Source organism: Cebidichthys violaceus, unplaced genomic scaffold, assembly GCF_023349555.1.
Source record: "Cebidichthys violaceus isolate CVI_PGR_0920_01 unplaced genomic scaffold, fCebVio1.0.p SCAF_20, whole genome shotgun sequence".
Taxonomy (NCBI): Eukaryota; Metazoa; Chordata; class Actinopteri; order Perciformes; family Stichaeidae; genus Cebidichthys; species Cebidichthys violaceus.
The window spans coordinates 9,784,571-9,805,683 of NW_027176373.1; the positions used below are offsets into that span (position 1 = coordinate 9,784,571).

A 21,113-nucleotide genomic window follows, 5' to 3' on the forward strand; every position below is an offset into this window, starting at 1 on the left:
TTATAAAATATATGTTTTTTGGTGTTAATCTACACTGCCGAAGCTTCTTAAGATTTTAAACTCATCACATTTGTATTTCCATAACTCTTCTGAGCTGAATTCTGTAAACAAATCACATACACCGATTGTAGAGTAATTCAACAAGTAAAAAAAATAACTCTAAAAAAATTGTTGAACTGGTTGAACTGGACATGAATCATGTCCACACTAAGGCCTCAACAAATAGACTGATTTTACGCCAAAATATGAATAAACCACTGCAGCAGAGGACGGTAAAAACACGAGTTTCCCCTGTAGGTTTGACTGCCTGGTTCATGTCAGCGTTATCCCCTGCATGGATGTGGCAGCTGTGCAAAATATGATGTGCATAAACCTTACTAACGTCTACCACGACCCCAGCGGTCAGCTTCAGCTGCTGTCTGATACGGAGAGCATACACACCACACCTGTTGGTAGGAAACAGCCCTCACTTCTCACTATGCATCTGTGTGCTTGTTAGCAGAAAAACTAATTCTGGTTCAATGTTTTTTTTCCTCTTCTTTCTAGAAAGTTTCTCCGCTGTCACCATTAGTCCAACTGATGTGGTGGCAGTCAAAACCACCACACTTAAACCCACAACATCCATCACCACCACTAGTGCCATCACAAGCGCCTCTACCAATGTGGCCACAGCCACCACCTTCACAACAAACCCTGCAAATATCTCCGGTCAGTCTGATACAGTCACAGAAATGCTCTCCATCACAGTTTTGTGTGGATTATTAGAGGATTTTATTCGAGCTATACCCTACTGGATGCCTGAGTGTTTGTTTTGTCCGGATGCCCTCTGCAGAGCTGTTTTTTGAGGTCACGGTGAATGTTTCCATAACGGGAGACTGTGACCCAGGACAGATTCTTTCCACCTGGGTATGTCTGACAGAACAGAATAGTTCTTTAAGTTTTAGGAATATAACAGAGATTTGTCTTAAATGTGACCTCTGATCCTCCGCAGCTCAATTCCAGTCTACCCGACGATGTGATGATGGTGCTTGCCCTCCAGCTGCTGCCCAAAGCTCGAAGGTACAGTCTGTGATGTAACTGCCACACTAACTCAACTCACCATCCTTTTCCAGAAATATCACACAGTCTGATTTCAACGTGAACAATTTTATTTAGTGACTGATCTCATTTCCAGACATCATCTTAGACCGCGGTCAATCCTCTCAACTTCTGACGGAGTAAGTAAACATAAAAAAAACTCTGATGTCACAAATGAAACTCGCAATATATGCAATTTTCACAAATTCAGCATGATTTTGAGACTCTTGGCACTGTGAAATGGTGCTGGTAGGCAAACTTTACAACATTGGAGTTAACTAGACACTGAAATGAATGAACAAAATGTGGCAAACTGCATATATTCTATTGGATTAATAGACAGATTTTACATTTAGTAGTACTCAGGCTGGAATTTATGCAAATCCTTATATTGTTTTAACTCTTGTATGTTCTGTCTTGAATTAAATTATTATTTCCCTCCAGCTTTAAAGCTGTGTCAATATTTGTGTTTTTTCCAGGTGCTCGTGCACAGAGTTTCAAGGTATGGATCATGTAGCTCTACATAATTTCACTTACGCTACCAACAAATTAAACTGAAGGGAAATGAATGCATGTAGTGGAAGACACACACTAAGGCAAATAATGACACAGTAACAAGGTTGCTCAGAAGACATATTTACTTTTTCACACTGCACCCTCATTTTCACACTGCACATTCAATTTAGCTTTATAATTCATAACCCAAATATATCTATTTAAAAAAACTTTTATTGCCTGAAAAGTTGTATTATGAGCAACTCATATGGAGCTTTTTGTAAACCATAACTAACTCTTTTACTGACTGCAGAGAGAGCTGTATTTTCCAGGTTCGGGTCATGATGTCGCTGTCAGACACACAGGAAATGGAAGAGCGGATACGATACCTGCTGCTGACGCCTTATAACAACGGATCCATCTCCATAGCAACTGAGGACATACAGATAAGTCGAATATGTGAGTTAAGGTTCAGATTCAATAAAAGATTTCACGGTATAAAAATTTAAAACTGAATAAATATTACTTTTAACAACTGATATTAAGTTCTGTTAAGTAAAGACTAGATTTGTTTAACAAATCAGTTTATCCTTCTCTATTTCTACGTCCTCTCACCCTGTTTTAGTGATATTAAAGTGCAACGCAGAAACCCACCAGACGAGGAAAGGGCCGTTTGAGTGGCCCGACACCTCAGGAGGAAAAAATGCAACTCGGTCGTGCCCGAAAAACCCTCACCGATACGCCACTCGGCTCTGGTGAGCGCACAGGCAGTTTATTTCTTCATTTTTGATACTTGCCTGCTTAATTATAGTTACAGGTGCCTAACAGATTCACACATACAACAAGAGCACAATGTTACATCAAACATTACTACTGTTATACTTGACTGGGATGTCTTTGGTTTGTGGGAGAAAAACAAATGAGACAAATGTGACAGTCCAGGGTGTTTGAATAAACAAACACAATTCCAAGTTGTGAGAACAATATTACGAGTGCTATTTCATTTTGATTAATAAATGGTTATTATTATTATTATTATTATTATTATTATTATTATTAGTAGTAGTAGTAGTAGTAGTAGTAGTAGTAGTAGTTGTAGTAGTATTACTCCTTAAGATGTGAAGAAATGCTACTTTTCTGTGTTTGGTCATCAGACATATAATATTTTTTGATTTAATAACTGTTGGTTGCACAAAAGAAGCAAAGACACGACTTTTGACTCTGACAAATTGTGATGGACATTTTCCAACATTTTTTGACATTAAATAGTTTATTTACTCTATCAAATAATAAAAAGACTAAATATTGGTAAAAATATTTGTTTGTTGCATTCTTAATTACAATTTCCTGCTGAATTAGAAGCACTGTCACATATCTGACATTTTACAGAGCTCAATACGAAATTCAGAGGATATCTAAAGCCTCAACATGGTGACAGCTGGTGGCTGGAAGCTAACGGTGCTAACAGCACAAACAGTTCAAACAACGGCAACAGTGCTGACGGAGCTAACAGTGTTTACCTGAGGAACCTTTATGAAGGCAAATCTATGAAGGCAAATCACTGTCAAAATTCGACAGCGCAAATGAGATTCACGCGCGCGCGCAAATCAAACAGCCGCACGCGTATTTTACTTTGTCGAGCGCTTTTACATCACTCTGCGAGCAAAATTCCCTCTCGCGCGATCGAAATTCCCACTGAGAGTTTTAGTCAAATGGGGGAAAAAATTGAATTTCAAAATTTAGAATGAGGAAGAGTTGTCTGCTGAATCCACATTCATCACTGATGTTTAGATCAAACTTTTAAAGATTACTCTTCTCTTTTTTGTCGACTGTAATTTGTCATACTTGCCTCTTACCTTAGAAAGATTACCAAATTAATAAATACACATTAAATAAACTGATAAAGTAAAATGTTCTGATGTTTACAGCAAAGATCCAGGTATGTGTTTAAAGCTGCCAGTTTTTTATTTTCTTTAAAGCTCTATAGTATGTTAACACCTGTATATTGATTGCATCCTGTCGTTGCTGCTTACTATTCATCATACAATCATGCTGAGAAAAGAGTGTGTGTATGTAGCTGGTTGACAGTCAACATGAATTTAACACATGAATAAATACAGGCCTATTTGGGTATTGATTACATCCGTTGCTATATATTTTGAGTTGGCTGTGTCACTGTGTTCAAGACTCTGTGTGTTGACACAGTGTGACACTGTGTATTGATGGCTGCTCATGACCTGTAGAAAGCTGTGCTGTAAAATCATTAATCAAGAGGTGGGTGTCATGAGTGATTGGCGTTAACTGATGGGTGATTCCCGGATCAAACACCTCCCAGGTGTCTGAGCTCTGTCTTCGGGATACATTTTCTGCTAAAGCAAGACTTGAGAAATCATAGATTGCAAAAACGTACCATAAAAATTAAAATGACCGACTACAAAAAGGTAGATGCATCGCTTGTAAGATAAATATGAAATAAGAAAGACCCTCTCTCTCTGTCCTCTCTCCACCTGTTTGCCTGATAGTAAACTGTGCCTCAGTACCCACTGGATGGCTCCAGACCTGGAGGACTGTCACCTGGTGGTGGAGACCATCCCTGATCTGGATCATGTCGAAGTCACTGCTGGTCTGTTACACACCTTTTACTTAATTTGTCAGTCTTACGTTGGTTATTAAAAGTTTAATGATAAAAATCCAAAGAATCCATAATGACATCACTGATGTATGCTAGCCAGTAGTGAAATGTTAATGTTGCCTAGTTGATACCTGTTTTGCACATAACCACAAATCAGTGAACTGGTCAGGACTTATTCCATGATGGTGCTGTAAAACAAAAAGCACACAACCAGATGTATCATTTATCTGCAGACAATGCACTGGACGTGGTGGTGATGATTGAGGGTTTACTGAGAAACCACTCCAAACTCAACTACCTGGAGCTGCTCACGGTCCTCAACAAGCTGGAAGACGTTGTCAACCTAAGTCGGGTCACACCAAACCTGGGCCAAGCTCTAATCAACACCATCTCTGACATACTGGAATCTGACAGCAACCTGCTACCATTTACTAACACGTAAGGATGGGAAACCGGGGAGATCTTATTAATCTTTCTGTTTATTATCCGTTCACCCTCCTCTTGTCTTCCCCTCCAGTATCCTAAATATAACAGATGCGGTAGGAGACATGATGGTAGATTACCAGGGCTCCTTCACTCTGGTTGCTCCTGCCATTGCTATGTCAGTGGTGGATGTAGGTCCTGGACAGTTTAGCAGTTTGACATTCGGAGTGTCATCTGACCGCGGAGGCACAAAGCCTGAGGTTAGTGAAGTAACAACAATAACAACAACTAACGATGTCCTCTAGCACATTGACTGTTGTTAATTAATGGAGACTGAGTCTGAGCTTAAGAGGGAATTAAGAAATGTCTCTATGTTGTAGATATTCATCAACAGGTATCCCTTAAACGGCACGGTGGCTTTCATCTCCCTGCCGTCTGCCCTGCAGCACAGCTTCCCACAGAACGGCTCCACCCAGAGCCCACCAAGGGTGAAGTTTCAGTTCTTCGGCATCCCAATGCTCTTCAAGGTACTGCTTTGTGTGAATCTGTTAAAGAAAACAGGAAAACATGCAATTCAATCACAATATTTATTTGAAAACATCAATGTTTTAACTATACATGGTGCGCACGGTTATATTTAGAGAAGCAAAACTTGCACATTGCATTGTGTTGTAATTCTCAGAGCAGCCAAAAGGGGCAGAGCCTCAACACCTTTGTGGTGTCAGCTAGTGTGACCAACGCCAGCTTCCCAATAAAAGACCTGGATGAAGATGTCAAAGTCACGCTCCACCATCTTATACCCAATATAGTAGGATCAACTCTCCTTTTAAAACATGACATAAAGCGTCACCGCTGCTTACACTGCTGCTGGATGAATGACTTTTTCATTTCCCTCTCTGTTGAAGCTTAATAAGGAAGTGCAGTGTGTGTACTGGAACTTCAATAAAAACAGTAGGTCCTGCCCTAAATGATCACTTCTATTGCTGGATGAACTGTGTGATACTAAATGTCTGTGTCATCACCTAGATGGACAGGGAGGCTGGGATGATTACGGCTGCAGGAAATACAACAGCAGCTCTGACTACACAATGTGTCTGTGTGATCATCTCACGCACTTCGGAGTTCTTCTGGTAAGCATTTTTATTATTCTTGTTTTTGACCCTTAGAGAGACTGCAGTACGTAGCTCTGGGTAAGGGGAAGTGGTTCAACTCAAATTTACCAGCAGAGGGAGATCAAAGCACAATATATATATACTGTAAATTAACTACTTTCAAGCTTAGTCTGACCCAAATTCATTATTTTTGATTAGACCAAGTCTTTGTGAGATGTGCTTCCTTTTGTCTGGTGTTTTTTTTTGTTTTTGTTCTACAAATGGCAAAGATACATTGCTTTGAAATACCTTGAGTATAGTGATATCAAATATTCAAATACGGTATATCTAATAAATAATGACATCTAACGGTAGTGCAGATATCAATTTTGACAGATTTCCATTGAACATGTTCCAAAATTGCAAAAATATCAGGGTTATGACTTACTAATGCTAGACTAGAGTAAGCTAGATATTTGAGTAATCCTCAGCTAGTTTTTTCTTGCTAGTACTGTTAGACAGGCGCAGTTACTGTTATTCCTGTGCTATCTGTGTCTGTGACAGTTATTTGTGGCACATTGGGAAATAAATACACCCATTCTTACAAATCTGTGTTGTGTGTCGTTTGTGTTTAGGATGTCTCCAGGACTCCGGTGGACGCGGCTAATGAGCAGATCCTGACCATTATCACATACGCTGGTTGTGGAGTCTCATCGGTGTTCTTGGGAATCACTGTTCTCACTTACACAGCCTTCGAGTGAGACTCCAACCACTGAGTCGTTATTTTACAAATGTTTCCTCCTTGTTGTACACCGACTGTGTTTACATGCAGACTGTAAACCTGTTGATAGGTCTTAAAGGTCATGTCAACACACTGATGCAGATACATTTGGTCCATACTGAAATACCCAACACTCTATCCTTAATAACAACAACAATTGAAGTTTAACCACACGAACACTTGACTTATCCTCCCCTGTGCTTTATCTGCTGTCCTGACTGACTTCAGGACAGCAGAGTCGCTGCCCATCTTGCGGCGCAGGCTGAAAACCCACCTCTTCAGGAAGTGCTACCCTGAGCCTTCCACTTAGCACTTATTGTATTCATACTAGTTTGTTGCACTTATTGTATTCGTATTACTTATAGCACTAACTGTTTTTCTTGTTTCTGTACTGTACTTTGGCTCTGAGTTATGCTCTGCTTCATGCTCTTAGATGCTTGTTTGGAAAAGGAAATGTACTTATGACTTCTGGTGACTAGTAGTTCTTTTGATTACCAATGTTGAATGCACTTATTGTAAGTCGCTTTGGATAAAAGCGTCTGCTAAATGACTGTAATGTAATGTAATGTAATGTATCTCCGTCTCTTTCTCAGAAAGCTTCGTCGAGACTACCCCTCTCAGATCCTCATCAACCTCTCCCTGGCACTGCTGGGCTTGAACCTCGTGTTTCTGGTCAACTCCTGGCTGTCCTCCTGGGGTGTATATGGCCTCTGTGTGGCTGTCGCTTCCATGCTGCACTACTTCCTCCTGGCGACGTTCACCTGGATGGGATTAGAGGCCGTTAACATGTACTTTGCACTCGTCAAAGTCTTCAACGTCTACGTGCCCTCTTACATCCTCAAGTTCTGTGCTCTGGGATGGGGTTAGTCATGTGTTCAACAGACATTTTAAGTCCGCTGCTGGGCCAAAACAGTGTCACACCCATTATTGGTCAATAATTATAACCGTTTCATAATAACAATGTGTTTAAAACTGTTCCTCCAGGGATTCCTCTGGTGATCTGCATCCTAGTGCTCATCGTGGACAGAGAGGCCTATGGCGGTCACCTCTACACAGATGCTCAGCAGAGCTTGGAGCCATTGGACAACTCTGACAACTTGTGAGATTTGCTTCATCTTATATTCATTTGACATTTGTCTTAAGGCTTATTTGAAATAACAAGTTTCGATCAGCAGTAAAAATATTGTGTCTCCAGCGGTTAAACTTGAAAAAATGGAGTATTATATTTACATGTATAATATTATATTATTTTGTCACTAACTGTTAAAGCAAATACCAACTAACATCAAAAAGCAACTAACGTAATAAACAGGAAAAACTACCAGAAATACTGCATAATGTTTTTAATCACTTTTTTTCTTGTTATTTGATTATATTTCATTTATTTATGGTGTTAACCCACAAATTTGAAGCATACTTTTCCCCCTTAGATATAAGTCACATTTTGCTTCACATTATTGTTAATGTTTTCAGTTAACGGATCAAGCCTGTTTTACACATTTACGTAGAAGTGCCACACTGAAAGTCATGTGACATGAAATCCACATTTTGATTCAATTACTTTTTTTAAAATGTGGTTGTGAAAAAGTCATTCCTGCTGGTTACTATCCCTTTAATCATTCAAACCATTGTTCCCTCAGCTGTTGGCTTCAGGACGATGTAACGTTTTACGTGTCTGTCGTTGCCTATGCTGTGCTGGTCTTTCTCTTCAACATTGCGGTAAATATTAACATTAATATTATAATTCAATTTCATACAGGTCAACCTACTTAAACACTGGGCTATGTTCACATTTTACTTGTAAATATATCTATTCTCCTAATTACCTTTCTTTTAAGAAGGAATACCTACAATTAGACAGCCACAACAGCATATATTTAACATTTAATAATCTCAAAATAAACAGATCAGGCCTTGCAGCCCATGTAGCCTGGCATGACTCACTATTAACAATACTCAACAATTCTCCATCAAATCTCTCATTCAAGGGCACTTGCATGCATATCTTTTATTATATTATTGTTTCCATGTAATTTAAGTGCTTCTTTCAGGTTTTTGTGGTGGTGCTGATCCAGATTCACCACATGCAAGTCAATAGCCCGGCTGGGACCCACAGCGGACGCATGCATGACCTGAAGGGAGTTGCCAGTCTCACCTTGTTACTAGGACTAACATGGACTGTTGGCTTCTTTACCTGGGGACCAGCCAGAGTAGTTATGCTGTACCTTTTCTCTGGACTCAACACCCTCCAAGGTTGTATTTTCTGTTCTTGATCCGATATACTCACCGAAAGCCATGCTGTATAATATATGTATAAATATGTCAGCATAGCAAATGTGCTTCATGTAAAGACCATTTGTACAAACAGATTTGTTCTTAAGTGGCATGTATGAGTGATATATCGGTAAATAAATTGAGTGAAGTGTTTGCTATCCACAAATGCAGTTTTCCTCAACATTCCACTTCATGTTCACAGTTCAAAAGAAATCAGATTAAAGAAAAGAAGGGAATCGGGCTGAATGATGCAACTATTTCTCAACAGCCTTTACCTCGACTGGTCTTTGTTATATTGCTTTCTTTTTCATCCAAGAGTGACGCAACCAAAGCTCACCAGTTTTTACTTCTGGGACGGAAATGCCTTGCTCAAGTGGACTTTAGAAATAACTGCTGAGGGACAAAAAACGAAGCAAATCAAGGTCCAACCTTGTTCTTCAAAGCTCATCAGCGTATGTCACTTTTATTTTGTATTCTAGGACTTTTCATCTTCCTCTTCCACTGTCTGATGAAGGAAAATGTCCGGAAACAGTGGAGGATTCACCTCTGCTTTGGACGTTTCCGACTTGAAGAGTATTCTGGTATGGCAGCCACACATTGTGTGGTGTGAATTGATCACTCAAGTTACTTTGAAAATAAATTGTATAATCACTGAAAAGCAGAATTACCCTCATGAGGTTAAATAATTGCAATACAGGCAACTCTGGGCTTGATTTCTGTTATGCGTTTGGTGTTGTTGTCGTCCAGAGTGGAGCAACTCTGCATCAGTTGGAGTCACAGCCAAACCCAAATCAAATCTTCCAAGAGCACTAGTACCATCGGTCTGCTCAGTCAAGTCCAGCTCCACAGAGAGCACATCGGCTTCCTCTGACTCCAGCCAGAGAAACTCGTCCTGCAAGAGACCAGACCTGGGTAAGGAAGCAAAGCCTCCTCATTCCAAAGCAACACACATCCTCACTTCATTCATAACTATCAGTCTGTCAACACTGACATCATTTTAGCACACTTAAAAGCTAAAAAGATACAAAGTTCCACAGTGACACAACATTGAATACATAAATAAAAGCTTATTTGTTTTTTTAAATTTTATTTTAAGATTAAACTTAATTCTACTCTATTATAAGACATTTAAGGTTTCAATCAAATGTTATAATTCATCTTAAGATTCATATGAAATAATGATGATCACAGATTTAGTCAGACATCACAGTCCCTCGGCTGCCAGAATCAGTGTGAAGGTCACTGCATTCATTAATGAGACTGCGCTGACGTTAAATAATTACATGAACGCCCTGCTAATTGAGCCTAAAAGGACATACTTGTTATTTCTTAAAGGTTTCCTTCACCATCCAACAGCTCAATTTAAGTTTAACGCCCAACTCCCAGGCGTGTATTCTCAAACCACACATGAGAAAATGGCTGTTTTTCCACATCTAAGTTGTTTGCGGATGTTTAATTATCTTTTAGGCCTTTTTGTGAACTCCCTGGCTCTCCCTCGTGCCCAGAGAAGCACCTCCGGTCCAGAAGCTCTGCCTTCCCAGAGGGGGATGAACCCGACACCTGGCTGGAAGAACCACTTGCTTGGCCATCAATAACAAAGCATTTGCATACAGACACATGCAGACGTGCAAATCCCAGAAACTATCTTGAAAACTGAGACATCATTAACATATATTGTACTTCAATAAAGACCAGAGATATGACATGTATTCTATTGTATTGCAGCTTCATTAGAAAATGTTACCATGCAATTCTATTGTTTTCGTTTTTGCTAAATATCGTAAAAGAGCCTGTAATTATTTAGACATGAGTAGTTGCATCCGTTCCAAGGAGGAGTTGGTTGCCAAGCAACTGGTGAGTGGAGCCATGGTGACAATGGACTGTGGTATCACAGTTTGTATGAGGGAATAATACACATTTAAATTTAAGATGATGCAAGGCTCCTTGTGTTCCCTTTTCACCTCGATTTGTGACTGAAAATGTGTAAACCAAGAAATGATGCAGTCATTCTGTAATCACTTCAATGAGATAATGAGATTACACCACCATCGTTGAATTCTGACACCTTTATGATAAACATGTGATGAAATAGTCTGTTTTGAATATACCACTGGCATTGATTGGTAGCATCGTAGAGACATAACTGGAATCTATACTGCATGAATTTCTCCATAAAGTTTGACAGTTATTTATGCGGATATCCTTGGCTCGTGTTGTTATATCGACTGTATCACCTTAACACCTGCACAATGTAATGCTAACCAAGAGGCTGGCAACAGGAGATCTTACCCGGTGGCAGAGAGAAGTGCAAAGTGAAAGCCAGGCTTATAGGGGACCAGTCTAAATACTGATGGTGTCATTTTTCTATAGCCATTACACTGTGCAGTCAACATTTACTTTATAAGTTCAAACAAAAGCAAAATGTGTAAAACCCTGCTTATAATATGAATACAAAATACCGTGTACTGTCAAATGATCAGACTAAAGTAAAAAAAGATTGCATTTTACTTCATTTCTATTAACATTTACAGCAGCAATGACATGGGGAGGACTCTCACCTAGTGTGCCAGAGTTAAATCTGATTCAATTATACCGATACTAATTATTTTGGGAACAGGATTCATTACCTTTTAAAAAAAATCTCAAAGTGCAATAAAAACTAGAGAGGACATTAGGGAAGTTTAAACCATAACTTTAAACCATATCTTTGGTCATTCAGCTCCTGATTGGTTGAATTAATTGGTTGGCACATGGACACAAATGGATGATAATGCAGCTCAATTCTACTTGACAGGGAGAGAAAAAAAGTTTGCCTATAAACCATGTTTTTCCACCCACAACCCATTCAAAACGACTACTTCACTGTGGTGCACAACAGTAGGGTCTCGTTTATTTTTCTCAAACACCTACACAAACCGAAAGGAGAAACATTATACATGAACTAAACTTACTGTTAAAAGGTTATAAATGAAGTTTACAGTAGAAAGCAGGAAACAAACTCTCAAGAGGAGCTTAAACTTCTTCATGCAACGTTACAGAGAGCACATTCAAGGGCTAAAGCAGTCCACCAGCTTCTTTGAATTCCAGGGACCTGCGTGGTTGCTCAGAAACCGTTGCTTGACCAGATCTTTGACTGTCTGGTAGACGGTGGCTTCCACCTATAAAGCAAACAACAACCTCATGCGTCACATTTCTTTAAGAACTGCAATGATGCAACGTTATAAAAGAATTTAAGAAAACCATAACCACACTTATAGTTTTACAGTTCTCTCATGGAGCACTGAGCATTCATGTAATCATCTATAGCGGAGACGCACCTTGACGCTGTGGTAGGTGGGGAGATCTCTCAGATAGCTCGGCCCACCCAGCTGTGCAACTTTCAGGAAATAACTGTAGAGGGCTCTCTTGCAAAGTCTGCTGGAGAAGCCCGGCCCACTCACAGTCGGAGAGCTGGGAAACAAGAAAGTCCAGTGAATGCTTCCCTAGACTTCAATTGCCTTTCAGACACTATTATATATGATCCAACCTCATAACAAAGCCTGTTTTTAGAGATTCTTGAATCCTGCACTATTTACATCCCATGTTGTCTAATTTACATCCATCTTACTTGAGATAGACATGATTTGATGCCATATTGGATCCAGTTGCAATATATGGTACAAATGCATCCTGTTGTGGTTATCTGTTGCTACAAGCAAGTCCAGCCTTCGTGCTTTGTAGTAAGTGTAACACACACTCCCTCACCAATGATTCATAAAAAAGCTAGCCAGTTAATTAGCAGCATTGAGGCTGGTTCCCCTTCCAAGTATCCACTCGTAAGACTAAAAACTGTAAATGTAAAATGTGTGTTCATACACTGCATTTAGTGCCTTGATCTTAACACTGTCCACCTCCAACACTATTTTGGAGGATGCAGTCCCTGCTTCAGGGGTTAAGCTGGGCTAAATATTGGCAAGACAATTCTTCTGTGCCGTTACAGGAAAAATGTGAAGTGTGGTCTGGCTGAGAGATGGCAGGGTTTCCCACAGGCAGCACTTGCTACCACTGCTGCTGAGCAATGTCCTGAGGGAAACCCTGGAGTGGATCCCTGAAGAGCAGACCAGTAGTGAGATCCCACTGTTTTGAGGTGGTATTTAGTATGACAGCATTGACAGAAGATGATTAGCAGATTGCTGGGTGACTGATGTCAAATCATTAGTGCTCCATGACCACCACAATGTCTACAGCCAATTATATTCCTCATTCATAAACCACACATTCCACATATAATGCATTCTTCTACGCAGAATTCAAGAGATTTGGCATGCTACTTTTACGTCACTAAATGAAAGAAGTCTCAACGACAGAAGCAGCTTCTCCTTTGGTTTTCACACAATAATTTGTAGGTGTTCTTACCATCCTTTCATTTTCTCTTCACCTCCCCCTACACACTTCATGTCCTGTATTCTTGCCTTTAAATTTACTCTCTTCTTTTTCAGGGAGCCTCTTTTTTCATTGCCTATTTATAGGTTATTGTGTGAAACGTCCCGCAGAGCTCATACTGACACTTTAAAAACACGGTGTCGCCCATAAAGCTAATAGTTCGGGCTGCAGGACAGGAGCTGAAATACGGAGCAACACTTGCAAGCGCCAAGCAGGATCTCAAATCTATTTTCGGCTGTAATCTCTGCTCAAGGACAACACAGCCTCCGGTGAGAGCCACGTCGGTGTCACATTCTAGCTACTGGACATCAGCAGTTGTCTGCTGCTTCAAAACCGAAAAGATGGCAGGAGCCCCAGGCGTCACCGAGACTGTCAAACAAGCACACTGCATCCGGTACTGCCAGCAGTTCTCTACTCCGTCCCTGGAGCTGGCTGCAGGAGTGTGAATGAGGTAAGCCTGAGTCAGGTCTGGACTCTCTGCAAGACCAGTACGGGACATCATACAGGTCCCACATTTCTGAGGCAGGGACAAGTTACTGTTTTCTTTGATTTAATGTACATGCGTTTTGTATCGTACCCATCGATGACGAAGCCCTTGTCACTGTCCAGAACTTCAACATCCTTATCTCCGAGGCACCAGTTGACGCTGAGCTTGTCGTGCCGCCGCGAGGACGTCACAACAGGCCCCACGTAGTCGCCACGGAGAAAGAAGATGTTGTGTTTTTGGTAGGACGGCGGCAGAATGTCTTCCCATCCATCCCCCAGTCGCATGTTGGTGACATCGGACACTTCCTCGTTTAAGAGCTGCTGGCCTCCTAAATAAACAACAATTAAATCTCAGTATTTGCACAGTAATTTACAAACAGGTGAAAATAATGAATCCATGTCAAATAATATAATGAAAATACATCCTTTAAGATGACTATTTCCATTTCAGTACAGCTTCAAAAACATCTCACTTACTGTATGACAGCATTGGAAATATAACACCTGGATGTTAAATAGCAGGCTTTACTGTGTTTACCTGGAATTCAAGTTTAATATTACTAAATTAAAGTTTAAAATGAAATTTTGGAAAATATGCTTATTTCCTTTCCTGTCAAGAGTTAAGAGGAAGAGATTGATTCTACTCTCATGTCTGCATGCTAAACATGAAGCTACAGCCAGCAGCCAATTTCACTTAGCATAAAGACCAAAGGTAATAAAATCTGTCTACCAGTACCTCTAAAGCTCACTAACACCTCCGTTATATCACATTTCAAGTTACTTTCTGAACGATTCCTTAGCTGAGAGCAGAAAGCTGCTGGCTGTAACTTCACATTTAGCATTCGAGAGTCTTCTTATATAACTCTTGCCAAAATAACAAAATGAACGCATTACCTAAAATCTCTAATGATTGCTTTGAAGGCTCTCTATATAATATTCAGAGCATTAACATAGCAAAGAACTATTAGTAATGTAAAGATATAGTGGAGTAATGTCATCCTGAGCTAAATGAAATCACTGTCCCTCTGTGTGTGTTGTGATTCGAGCTTCTCTGTGCTTTGTTGACAAAGCCACGCCAGCCTTGCATGTTTTTTAGTTTTATATTACTGCATGTGAGAGTGCCCTCCATCGCGGAACCTTAGCACCCGTTCCTCCGGTTCCCCCTCAGGTAAACGCCATGTTGAGACCCGTGTGGAGACACTAGATATGCTCTGAATTTAGAATTTAACGCCTTTAAGGCTCTTTACCTAGCACCATGCTGCTGATGTAGAGTGGCTGGATGTAGTGGCTCAGCAATGCGCCCTGCACCCCAGTGATAGTCCAGCGGCACAATTTGTCACTACCAGACATGCAGCAGACCTTGGCACCCCACACACTTGGGTCAAGGTAGGCTACAGGGACCAGCAGGCCCTTGGAATGATACTGCAGCTTCATAGCGCTCCAGATATCATTCACAGGGCCCCTAAGGAGGACAGAACGGAAAATGATTAACAGGCTAATAATAACGTGTTTCACAACATTTGTAGGATGCTACTATTTACAGAAGTCAAATCCACTGTTTTGGAATGAAATCCTTAATTTCTATCAGCCCATGGCATCTCAGAAAAACACTACAAAATACCGCTATCAGCAAAGCACAAAGAGGGGAATAACAGTACTTGAAGTAGAAGTTCTTAGCCGCTCCTTCAGGACACTGATTGGTGTAGAGATGCAGACTGGTCTTGGGTTTGAGCTGAAGCTGGTGGCTGTCTGCACTACTCTCAAAAACACAGTTCTCCTTGGCCTCTGGATCGGCAACAAAGAACAGCAGAAGCTGTTTGTACAGAAACCTGAACAAAAGCCAGAAAAATACCATTATTTTATTTTAAGCCGGCACTTTCACCAGAAGCACCATCAATGTCACAAGACAGACAGCGTACTGATCCAGGCTGCCTGAAAATGAACGTCATGACTTCATTCTGAATATCAATAAAGAAAAATCTATATCTATACATTTTATTAGTGCTCAATATTAATACCTTGTAAATTAGGGGCCTTCGTTGAAAGTCATACTAGCAGTTTTGTACCTTTTGAGAGCCCGTCTGGCGATGATGATGGCATGGCAGTCATGGACCATTGTTCCATTGTAGCAAAGCCACTTGCTGCAGCATGAACGGCCAGCTCCCAAAGCCACCACCATGTAATGCTCACACGGACCCCCTGCTGTATCCAGCACTTCTGTAGGAAAATGGTGCGTGAAGGGCATTTAACTATGGAAGTGAAAAAGCGATGACACATGTTTAACACTCAATTTTAAAAGCGTCGATTGAATATAAAAAGAAGCAAGCAAGAGTGAAATGCCTCCTAAAGGACTCGTTGGTCATAGTTGATCAGGCGTTGAATAAAGAAAGGAAAGAAATAACAGCTCTCCGGCATTAAAAATGTCAAAATCATGGTGATGAAGCAACAGAAATGTCTCGTCTAAGTCCTAAAATCAATGTCTTTCTCTCTTTTTTTTAATATATATATATATATATATATATATATATATATATATATATATATATATGCGTGCTTTATAAATCTAACCTGTCTTGTGTCTCTTATGAGAAAAAAAATCCGAAACCGATATAAATGTCCAGTTTTTCATCAGTTATACAACATATTCCATATTCTTCTATGTAGAGGGAGACTTTGTTTTTATACTGCCAATCAAATCTTACATGAAGCAGTAATGTCTGCTTCACCAGATGCAGAGCAGACGGACATTTTGAAAAGTCAAAAAATAAAGATATTAATATAATAACAATCCAAAAATGTATTCCATTAACACCTAAGGTGCTTACCTCTTATCAGGACAAATGCTGCCACGTGGCTCTTGCAGCCATAGAAATCCGGACACATCTTCAGCAGGCTGTCAAACTTCTCACTACTTATTGCTGCCATGTGACTCTTGTGCCAGTCAGATCTCCAAACTAGAAAACAACAATAAAACCAAAAGACAGCTACGTATGAGGGATAGAATGTATTTTGGACATCACCACGTTAGTGCTGTTCTGAAAACCCTTTCAGACGCAAGTGATAAGAAGTACTGCTCGCCTTGAACATGTTTATGAGCTACTACTGCACTCAGTGTATTGGCTAGTTGATTGATTGTGATTTTAAAAAAGGTCACAAACCAAACAAATCTAAAAGAGGTTTTTTTCACATTTCATTACTTCTATCGCTAAGGCTTCACTCTGTAAAACAACAGTTAAGTGGTACAGATAAGAAATGTGATGTATTATAGACTGCTACAATATATTGTATACTTCAGTACAAAAAGATATACTGCCATAAATGCAATAAGAGAATAGTTTTTTTTCCCCACATCATTTTCTGCCTGATGCTTTTATTTGTTCCTGCAAATTTAGCAGTGGCTCTGTAAGTGTAATTGTAAATCTTGTGGAAGACACTTTTGTCCAAAGCAACTTACAATAAGTGCTTTTAAAATCCACTGGACCACAAAAGCTTTTTTTTTCAAATTATTTTTAGAAATGAGTAGTAGGAGCATGAGGTGTCTTGGTCTGAAAAGATGATTTTCGGTCCACGTTAGAAGATGTGTAATGACTCTGCTGTCCTGTCCATAGAAGAGCGTTGACCAAAACAAGCCACCACTGGGTCCTCGGAGGGACCAGACAGCCAATAGGAAAGAGGAAGAGAATGCTTCGTCTTCTTCTTCACTGCCCTGTAGGCTACATTACCACCAGAGACAACAACTTGGATGTTAGCAGCAACAGGGAGCCGGATTATGATTAGATAATGAATGCTGCTACTGAACGTTCGGTCTTTGTGCTCTTGTCTGGATTCTTCAGGCCCTTGAACTGGTCCAGGGTGAGCTCTTCATCCAAGAGTGTGCTTGCAAGGGGCGACATACCATGGAGAGACAGGGCATCATGGTTATCAACAGAGTCTTCATCCTTAAAAAAAACAAAATCATTCTGGTAAAAACACGACTGGAGGCTGAGTGTGACAGCTGATGATCTAATAACTAGAAGAAAGCCTGGACAATAACCCAACACATTTCATGGTCTTTGCCATGCAACATCACCAAAAAAGTGGAAAACCCTGACACTGCCTCTTTTCATTTATCTACCTCATCTCCCAACAGGGTGTCTCCAGAATCAAGTTTCTCTTTGAGGTTTTGGATAAAAGCACTCTCCATTCTGGGGCCGTCTGCTCCTTTGGAGAGGAGGAGCTTGTGGTCTCTGGAAGCAGGGATATTTTTCCTAAGACGGTAACATAAAAGAGAAAAAGATTTAACATTAAATTAAGCAGCTAATGCTTCAATGTCTTTATGATTGTAAACGAACATTTGCACATCCCAAAATATAACGCTAGCTAGTTCGAGTAGTAGTAAGTAGAAGCAGCCACAACAAAACAGAAGCTGAATTGCAATAAATAAAGCTGGCCTTATCTAGTATTACTAGTATATTACAATCTGCTTTTAACCTGTAAAGTCAGTTATGTATGTTTTCTTTCTTTCTTTTCGTGTTGTTCCTTATTGTTATGATTTTGTTCTTATTATAAATGCTTTTATTGTTTAGTTTTTTTCACCATGTAAAGTGTCTTTGAGTGCCTTTTAAAGCGCTATATAAATAAAATGTATTATTATTATTACTCTAACCACAACACTGCCAACTGTTTCATTACCTCAGTCCAGTAGCACCACTACAGACAGACACGTCCTCTGCCAGCTGTACTCGAGGACGGTGAAGGTGCAAGCTTGGGTTAAAGTCTGGAAGAGACTGAAATCTAGCAGCACCCTTTTTTGGACTGTACTTCAATGCTTCCTGATCTGCCATGATTTTCATAAAGCCTGTAGAGAAAAAAAGAAGATTTAAAGTTAATGTGAGGGTGCAGCTTTAAACTGTGTCAAAAGGGCCAACTGTAACTCAATCAATAGAATACATAAAATAATCTACACGCCTAACTTTGTTTATAGACATAAATTACATGATGCATTTTCATGCTGCAACAGGAAAAACATGTAATTTAAAATCAAGTTTTTTAGTCCAGCTTCTCAATCATGACGATTTGTTGATTGTGTCTGTTTTGTAACATTCATAGTGTATTTAGATATTTGGACAGGTGGTCGCACAAAAAAAGACATTTTTAACAAGTGGGCTTTATAACTGAGCGGCACTAAATTATTGTTTTTCTCATTACTTTCTGCCATTGTTAACTTTAAACGAAATGACTGACTAGCCTAATCTAAAAAGATTAGTCAGTAAGAAAATAACCTATTACGAGCCCAATATTAGTGTACCGTTATTCAACGTCAGGTTAATTAACTTACAGCGGTTAGCAAAGAAGGACGACATTCAATGTGACACCCAGTCACATAATGGACGGAGCAAACGGTCGCTTTTCAAAAGGGACCCAGTTGGCTGACTTTGTCGATGCCAGTAATAAACAGTTGCACATTTTTAAGACACATCTAATAAACTAAAAGTTAAACTAAACGTCAGCTTACGTTGTTTTTGAAGTCACGTTAATATTTGCTTACATTACACGTTTTATTTAGCTAGTCAACGGAATATGTTTGGTCTCTGCTTCAACAATTAACGCCTCCAGTCCAAGAAAAACAAACGTTTTACGTCGAAAGTTTGCATGAAGTTGAACGAGTTTAACTTCCAAATAAATTGTGGCCACATATTACTCCCAAGTTTACCTTCAGGCGATCCTCAACACTGATGGAGACAGGTAACGGCCACCTGGGCAGACGGGAGTAGGCGGAGAGATGGCGGCGAAATCAGCAGGACGTGAGGTGAGAAATTATAATCGTCAAAATGCGCGAAATTTTAAAGAAGCAACTTCTCTGGAAGTGGTTGAGCACGACTGCTCCGTGAATTATTGTCAAAGGAGTGAAGAAGAGAATGAGGGGGGGATTGAGGCAATTCGTGTGAATAGGAATAAACTAACAAGAGCTGACAATAATGAGAGCTCAGAGAAGTGAGAGAGAAGAATATGAGCGAGGGCAGAGGGAAAGACCTGATACATGTATCGTCATAGTAAGGTTTAATGAAAATGCTAAAGAGAACATGAAGTTGAACTCGAGAAAGCACTCAATCTAAAAGAAATAGCAAAACTTAAGGTGTTAAACACAGGGAGGGTGGGAGCACAACATGGTGGTGGATGTAAAGGAGTAAATTAGTAAATGGCCAAAGACAAAAAAGTGACAAGAGAAGGAGCAAAAAAAAGGACAGTGAATCAGTACTGATTGAGTTTGAAGAAGAGAATGTGCCAAAGAAGGTGTTCCTGGGTTATTTACATTACCCAGTGAGAGTGTACAGTATATGTGCCAAAACCATTGAGGCGCTTTCATTGCCAGAGGTTTTGACACACAGTCAAAAACTGTAAAGAGAAGAGATGTGCTCGGTGTGGTGGGCGACCATGAGTATGGAAAGTGTGGAACAGGGACATAACCAAAATGTTGTAACTGAGGAGCCCATAGTGTGTCATATGAAGGGTGTGAGGTGATGAGGCGGGAGAATGAAATCCAAAAAGTAAGAGTGGAAAGAAGGATCACTTATGCAGAAGCTGTAAGAGAGACAAAGGTAAGGAACACTGTTACCAGGATTTAAGGAGCAATGGGGGATCAAGAGCTACAACAAACAAATGACAGGATATATGTAGACAAAAAGGATTTAGTAACATTCATTGCAGGAGTGATTAACAGTACAGCAGATGTAAAGTCAAAAAATGATCAAATCCAGCTGGTTGTCGAAGCAGCAGTGAACCACTTAGGATTAGTGGGACTGACATGGGAAGAAGTGAGGGAGAACCTCACTAATCAGTGATAAGGAAAGACAGAGATCATGAGGTAGGAGGAGGTTGTACTACATTCATCAAACAAGATATTCCATAGAGGGTAAAACATGGAGGATAAAATATAGGTTAATGTGGTATGGGTGGTATTTATTTTATTTACTTTTTATTTAATTATTATTATTTTGTTAGTTAGTTTGTTTGTTTGTTTGTTTGTTTGTTTGTTTGTTTGTTTTGGTTTGGGGGAAAGATTGTGTCTATTGGCTGATTCACACTCCGCAGCAGAAGGTGGCGGTAATGCACCAATAAGCTGGATGACAACCGCCGTAAAAGCAGCAGAAGAAGAAGAAGAACACAACAAGGCCAAATCCCAATGTCCTCCCTAAACCCTAAGCCCTGAACCCTTAAGGACTTAATTGATGTCAGCTGGTAAGTGGTTGAGTGTGAGAGGCTGCAAGGGCTCAAAATGGTATAAATATGAATAGGACAGCACTTTGCTGCAACATATCACGTTACCATGAAAACAACAAAAAATATGATGTATAATTGTGGGTATTTATTTTATACTTTGTACTCCCTGATTTGAACGTCTTCCAGGCTCTTTCCTCACAAGATGAGAGGTGACTTCATATAATCTATTTAC

The 21,113-nt window shown here is 39.9% G+C and overlaps 2 protein-coding genes across 3 annotated transcripts; one reads left to right on the forward strand and one right to left on the reverse strand.

Annotated features, from left to right (window-relative positions):
* Window positions 1–334: 334 nt before the first annotated feature.
* Window positions 335–10,918, forward strand: LOC137876813 (adhesion G-protein coupled receptor G4). Its single transcript, XM_068716613.1, has 23 exons — window positions 335–452; window positions 547–708; window positions 833–906; window positions 992–1,059; window positions 1,175–1,217; window positions 1,557–1,579; window positions 1,886–2,031; window positions 2,198–2,327; window positions 4,095–4,195; window positions 4,438–4,642; window positions 4,722–4,887; window positions 5,008–5,154; window positions 5,310–5,435; window positions 5,533–5,578; window positions 5,654–5,757; window positions 6,354–6,475; window positions 7,093–7,361; window positions 7,484–7,598; window positions 8,140–8,218; window positions 8,551–8,752; window positions 9,253–9,354; window positions 9,521–9,685; window positions 10,241–10,918. Exons 1-23 carry the CDS (start codon window positions 335–337, stop codon window positions 10,366–10,368), a joined length of 2,841 nt encoding a protein of 946 aa, XP_068572714.1. The 3' UTR covers window positions 10,369–10,918.
* A 724-nt stretch (window positions 10,919–11,642) lies between these two features.
* Window positions 11,643–19,626, reverse strand: adad2 (adenosine deaminase domain containing 2). 2 transcript variants are annotated; one of them, XM_068716559.1, is made up of 11 exons: window positions 19,374–19,626; window positions 18,353–18,518; window positions 17,796–17,928; window positions 17,481–17,619; window positions 16,507–16,635; window positions 15,748–15,898; window positions 15,340–15,510; window positions 14,929–15,143; window positions 13,773–14,010; window positions 12,091–12,223; window positions 11,643–11,931 (listed from the first exon to the last, which is right to left on the reverse strand). In XM_068716559.1, exons 2-11 carry the CDS (start codon window positions 18,511–18,513, stop codon window positions 11,821–11,823), a joined length of 1,581 nt encoding a protein of 526 aa, XP_068572660.1. In that variant the 5' UTR covers window positions 18,514–18,518; window positions 19,374–19,626; the 3' UTR covers window positions 11,643–11,820. The 2 variants fall into 2 exon arrangements, with proteins under 2 accessions (XP_068572660.1, XP_068572659.1); XM_068716558.1 differs by lacking the exon at window positions 19,374–19,626 and adding an exon at window positions 18,999–19,061.
* Window positions 19,627–21,113: the final 1,487 nt, after the last annotated feature.

Excerpts from the sequence above, each read along its gene's own strand:
- LOC137876813 (XM_068716613.1), top strand. The coding sequence starts at position 335 with ATGGATGTGGCAGCTGTGCAAAATATGATGTGCATAAACCTTACTAAC. Across the intron at positions 5,155-5,309 it reads GCATCCCAATGCTCTTCAAG|AGCAGCCAAAAGGGGCAGAG; the intron begins GTACTGCTTTGT and ends TGTAATTCTCAG. Across the intron at positions 8,753-9,252 it reads TGGACTCAACACCCTCCAAG|GACTTTTCATCTTCCTCTTC; the intron begins GTTGTATTTTCT and ends TTTGTATTCTAG.
- adad2 (XM_068716558.1), bottom strand. The coding sequence starts at position 19,023 with ATGTCGTCCTTCTTTGCTAACCGCT. Across the intron at positions 15,899-16,506 it reads AGCATTTGTCCTGATAAGAG|AAGTGCTGGATACAGCAGGG; the intron begins GTAAGCACCTTA and ends ATTTTCCTACAG. Across the intron at positions 15,144-15,339 it reads GCTAAGAACTTCTACTTCAA|GGGCCCTGTGAATGATATCT; the intron begins GTACTGTTATTC and ends TGTCCTCCTTAG.